This window comes from Gavialis gangeticus, unplaced genomic scaffold (assembly GCF_001723915.1).
Source record: "Gavialis gangeticus isolate Ggan-Ray unplaced genomic scaffold, GavGan_comp1, whole genome shotgun sequence".
In the NCBI taxonomy this organism is placed as follows: Eukaryota; Metazoa; Chordata; order Crocodylia; family Gavialidae; genus Gavialis; species Gavialis gangeticus.
Window position 1 is genome coordinate 3,711,231 of NW_017729012.1, and position 6,046 is coordinate 3,717,276.

Here is a 6,046-nt window from a genome sequence, read left to right on the forward strand (position 1 = left end):
GCGTCTACATACATCAACTGGGAGGATAACTCTGTCATTTTCCTTCTGGTGCAGTCCATGGTGGTAGATCTCAAGGTAAAGAGGAGGAGCTTCAGACTTGGAGCTTATGAGGACCTCTGTGCTTAGGATATTTAATATTCAAAATAAAATGTGTATTTATCTTTAACTACAAACCAGAATGTCTTTTCATGGAGTGTTTTTTAAGACTCCTTTATCAGAAAGCTCTGTCTTCTAATATTAGAACTTCTCTTCTATTGCAGTTTATTTGCAGTCCTTAATTGTATCTCACATGCTGCTCTGCCTGTTGACTTAATACATTTCATTTCCACTAAATGCGGCATGGTTGAGAGAACTGGGGGATTTTATTTTCGTGCAACCAGTGTCCTGCAAGCACTGTCCCATAATGCTCAAACCTGCCCATTTTTTGCTTTCAGAGCATCCCGTTAACTGTAGGTAATACAACAAGTAATGAATCCATCAACGGACACCCTGCAATGACTAAATGGGTTCATTAAAGATAAAGGGGGCTAGCCTTTCACTCTGAATTTCCTGGTTAGTGTTCATTAGTTAAGATACTGTCTATGAAAATCCATGCTTAACGTAGATCCTTCCTTGAGGTTTATTAATGTTTAGTTAATATTAGCCTAGTTAAAACATTAACAAGTTTAAGAAACAACAAGTATAAGCAGATTTTCTTTTTTTTTTTTTTACAGTGCAAGTGTTAGGAGAGCAGTCTGTTCTCTGACTTTTGTAAATGTATTGGTATATTAGAATTGAAAAGCAGTAACCTCCATACCCAGACCTTTTTTTGTCTAGAACTTGCTGTTTAATCCGAGTAAGCCATTCTCAAGAGGTAATCAGAATGCAGATGTGGATCTTATGATTGACTGCTTAGTTTCCTGCTTCCGCATAAACCCCCACAACAACCAGCATTTTAAGGTGAGGCTTTTCTTTTCAGAAAAGCAGTTTTTCCCGATGATGTAGACGTCAGGGTTGGGCTAGCAGCATCTAGAAATTCATAAATAATTGTATGATAAAATCTGTTCTTAACTCGTTAGACATACTTAAAAATGCCGTTCTTAGTGTTGTTTTAGTATTGCCATTGTTTTTTAACAACCTAACAGTTTCTGATGTTCTGCTTGATCTGCTCCGAGAGCTGTTAAAAATTAACAGTATTCATAAATGGCCTTTTTTTTTTTTCTTTTAGATCTGCTTGGCGCAGAATTCCCCATCACCATTTCATTATGTCTTGGTAAATTCACTTCACCGAATAATCACAAATGTAAGTTTCAAAATGAAAGTGAAATCAAGTTTCAAAGTTTCAAGTGAAATCAGTTGGACAATACCACATTTCACTTGAGAGGCGATCAAGAATGGGTTTTAATCTGAGGCTGTGTGTTCGAAAGGCTTAATTAATCCAGAGATTTGTGATTTCTGTGTAGGAGTCCAACTATTGATATGGAAGGAGTTTAGACAGTGCTCAACGTTCTCATGCTACTAATTCCTTCACAGGCAGCAGGGTTTTCTCATTAATAAGCAATGCGATTCAATCCCCTCTGTTCATCCATTCCTAGGTTAGTTTCCCCTCTTAGGTGTCTCCAGCTCAGTTTAAATGTGCAGAAATGTCAGGATGAAAATATAAGTTTTATTTTGCTCCTTTTCATATTACATGTGCCTGTAATTTTCATGTTACTATTGCATAACAAATAAGTGTAGCAGTCTCATTATAGCAGTTCCTTTACTTTCCCAATCCTTTTATTCTTTTCAATGCAGCCTTCCCGGGGAAGCAAATTTCTCACTTGTAGTATGGCAGTGTTTAGGGGCCCCAGACACAGACCAGAGCTCTGTTGTGCTTAGGCAAATGCTTCCTGTCCCAAGAAGCTTAAGAGTTTACAATCGAAGATAAATGACAACAGGTGGCTGCAGTGAACAGCTGGGGGGACTTGGTATTGAGTAAAAAGGCAAGGCAGCATTTTTTTTAAAGAAGTAAAACCTCCTAGAGCAGAGTTGAATCCAGTCCAAGTAGATGTTAGTACATTTCAGCCCTACAAACTCCAACTTTGAATGCCACCCATCTCCGCCAGCACTGTGCTGTGCAGGAAAGCCATGCGAGTTCCTTGGGAACTACTGCTGAGCTTTTCTTCACAGACCTCCTGTAACTAGCCCCTTTCTTCACTGAAAGTTGAAATTTGATTGCCATGTTAAAGAAACAAAACTACGCATTGAACCTGGATTTATCTTACCCTTTTAAATAAAAAGCAGTTTGCTTAAATTTGGTAGAATAGACCATGTGCCCATGCATGGATTGGGAACTGCCCTGAGGCTGAATTTGAGCCTTTTGGACTTTCACGCTAAAACAGAACTTTAGGCATGCTTCTCTGTCTTTGATACGTGACCTGTACTTTTTGCATGTTTGAAAGTAGCTTCTAATGAAGCACAAATCCAGCAGGAAATAGGATCTTTTGCATTAACTCGCTCTTCCTGCAAAAGACCTAGAAAGCACAAGGTAGAAACAAATATAAATACTGATGTCATTCTGACCTAGTGAAATAGGGACGTGGAGGTGAAACCTTTTCCAAAAGGAACATGTCTCCTACTGCAGACAGTTGCATCTGAAATTGGATCTTAATTAGCAACACTTCATTAATTTGGCTTGCTTCCCTAATCTCTTTACTGAGTTGTTTCCAGAGACAGTTTTGGAGTCTAAAAGACTTTGATCTTGAAATGATGACGGTGAAAGATGAAAGATGTATGAGCAAGTCATCTGGCTTTTGTTTAAATAGATTGTGTTCATTTTTGTATGACCTGCTGCATTATATTCTTACCGTTATTTCCATAGTGTTAAAGGTGGCCTCACTACAGGAAGTAAAGAAGGGTGGGATGTTATGTTGATTAAATCCATATATCTGTATAGTATTGTATATAACTAACAATTTAAAGGTATGATTTGGGGGAACAGCTTCTGAGTCTGGTTAAAAAAAAAAAAAAGAAAAGACCACAATACCATTCTCAGGGTTTGCAGTTGCTCATGTAAATATGCCACTACATATCTATAGGTCCTTAAAATGCAACCGTTTGCTTTTATAATGTTTATGAATGGAATGGCAATGTTAAATTGCTATTCAGTTTTCTTCTAATACCACTCAACAATCACTTTAAATTAACTTACGTAACTTAGAACTTGTTACCATTCTGAGAGAAATTTGGCCTGAGAATAATACAGAAGTCTTAATATAGATAAGCATCTAAGTCAGGCCATGGCATCAAGTTCTAGGATGTAGAAATAAGTTGGTATACTAGGGAGTCAGGATGGAGGTGACTGTGGGAGTAATTTTTCTTTGCAACAACAAGGTGCAAAGAATTTTCATTGCTGCAATTTGTTGTGCAAATATTTGCTTTCCATACTACAGTTAATATGTCATGTAATAAAGCTTAACAGAAGTTAGCAACTGTTTATGTTCTCCAGAAATCTTGCTGGCTTTCAGTATGTTTCAGTTTCTAGTGAATTGAGTGCATGATTGAACAGTCAAGTTAAAAGTATTATTCACTCGTTCTGTATTTCTTCTGGCGTCAGCCTTTTCACAGTTAATTTCTGTAACCGTTTGTTGCATGTACAAGGTGGCAGATCATAAAGGAGACAGCATAGTAACCAACTACATTTTCAATTATTTTGTGTGAAATATAATCTAAGCAGGTATTACAGATTGGGTGCTTAGTTAGAGGAGAGAATTAACAAATCTTCTTTCAAGACTTTACGAAGTATTCATGTTCTTCAAAATAATTTAACGCTTCTTTTTTCCCCCCCTCTTTCTCCCTGCAGCTCCATTACATTAGTTGCATTTGCCATGTGTGTGCAGGGCTGTAGCTATTTTGACAAGATATTTTAAAAAATTTAAGGGGACCACATGTGTATCCTGTTTGCTCCTTTAGACAGTGATGCTAACAAAATGTGTATTTCCTAGTCTGCACTGGACTGGTGGCCCAAGATTGATGCTGTTTACTGTCACTCTGTGGAACTCCGCAGCATGTTCAGTGAAACGCTTCATAAAGCTATACAGGGTTGTGGGACTCACGCGACAATTCGGATGACCCCGGTAAGGTTTGGGCTTGTGTGTTTTAAGTTTTGTTTCTTCCCCGTTGCTTTTTCTGTGTCTCCATTCCATTCCTGCTGTTTTATTCATCAACTTTAGTCTGGAAAATAGAGCAAAATGTAACAATCCCTGAAGCAACAGAGAGCTGTACATGCTCTGTAAACCTTGCAATATTTTGTATTTTGACAAAGGCTTTTTACTGAAACAGTTCATGATGATTGTTCCTTCGTTTTTGTGCTGTTTTGAAACTGACAACAGAGAAATAACCTTTCATCTGTAATGCAGTCTAACTACCCTTTTAAGTTGTCATGCTGTATTCAGGTCTGGGCAGCATGACCCTTTGTACATAATCAGAAACATTTCTTCTATTATTAAACAGTAGAATGCACCATAGTAACTGCTGTATTTTCTATGTTGATCAGCAGGAGTTTTTACTTTACTTTTTTCCCCACTTGTCCTGCTTGCTTTCTCTTCAGCATGTTGACTGTTTGGTCCTAGTGACAGCACAGAAATAGATATCTTCAAGCATTTTGAAATGAAGTGTACATTAATCATTTTCTTTAACCCCCCCCCCAGAAAAAAACCCCAAAAACCCAACAAAACTTCAATATATAGCATAGATTAGTTTGTAATATTATATCTGAATGCCTCTTAAGAAGGTCAGAAGCATCTCCGCTGTACTTCTTCAATTCCGAATTGAGGATTTTCTATATTGTGCTGAATTAATTCATTGCTTTTCTGAATTGCAAAGATACCATGTTCAAGTTGCTTACTTTAGCAGAAGGCCTAAATGCTACATAAAAATGAAGTATACCTAATTATTAGGTATAATTTCAAAGAGTGATTAGAACAGCTTTAGGTGAAAGTTGTTGAATACTGTAACTGTATATATATTCATCTATTGAGAAAATAGGAAGGGTACTGTACATGGCGACTCTGACATTGATTGGTGGTGCTTTGTCTTCTGCTTCTTATTTTCTGCTTTTATTGGCTGCTGTCGCTCACATGATCAGATGCCAACCAGTCACTGTTTTGCATGGCAGTGGGCCTCTGTTGCTGTAAGTATGACCCATTGTAACTACCACAGAAAAGCCTTCATTTTCTTTGACTTCTCTGTGGATAGTTACCATTGTAGTCACATCACTTCATTTCAGATGGAATATGTAGCATGTCTTGCATAAAAACATAGGACTGGAAGGGACCTCGTGGGTCACAGTCCAGTACTATTGCAGGCAGTCATGTCATAATCCCTTTCATAAACTGATCAAGCTCCATCTTAAAAATGCGAGGTTTTTGCTCCTCTGTTCTGTTGAGAAGGCTGTTCTAAAACCTCACTCTGATGGTGAGAAACCTTCTAATTTCCAGCCTAAATTTATTCATGGCCAGTCTATACCCATTTGTTCTTGTGCCAGTATCGTCCATTAGCTTAAATAGCTCCTTTCCTGTTCTGATGTTTATCCCACTCGCTGTATTTGTAGAAAGCAGTCACCTCCCGTCTCCGTCTTTTTGCTTTGCTTCACTTATTGACTGTATCAAGTAAACAGATCATTTCACAGATGAGATTTAATGAAAAGGCTTCTTTTCTGTTGTGCTTTTCTTTTTGGAAGTCATGAAAACTATAATTATATAATAGGGACGCGCAAAATGGGCCGTGTCTGATTCGGATTCGTGCTGAATCAGGGACAGTGATTTGATTTGTTCATTTGGATCGCTGTCCCCGATTTGATTCAGCCAAATTTGAATCTGAAGATTCAGTGCTGATGTGGAGAAACAGTGATTTGGCCATAGACGCAGCTTTAAATGTTTTTTCTATATACCTCGATGTACCTGTGTGACTTGTGAACGCTGTGATGCTGGGGCAGGTGGAGTGTCCCACAGGAAGGGGGCAGGAGGGGGGTCCCCTGGGTGCTTGGTGGTGAACCCAGAAGTGGACCAGAATTACTGGGTCTGCCGCT

General features: G+C 38.3%; 1 protein-coding gene across 3 annotated transcripts in view; it reads left to right on the top strand.

Moving 5' to 3' along the window:
- NF1 (neurofibromin 1) overlaps nucleotides 1-6,046 on the top strand; it is a 197,194-nt gene that overhangs the window by 29,156 nt on the left and 161,992 nt on the right. For all 3 annotated transcript variants that reach the window (XM_019511060.1, XM_019511058.1, XM_019511059.1), the window contains exons 10-13: nucleotides 9-75; nucleotides 817-939; nucleotides 1,208-1,282; nucleotides 3,963-4,094. In XM_019511060.1, the coding sequence (XP_019366605.1) occupies nucleotides 9-75; nucleotides 817-939; nucleotides 1,208-1,282; nucleotides 3,963-4,094 (397 nt within the window). The remainder of the gene's footprint in view (nucleotides 1-8; nucleotides 76-816; nucleotides 940-1,207; nucleotides 1,283-3,962; nucleotides 4,095-6,046) is intronic.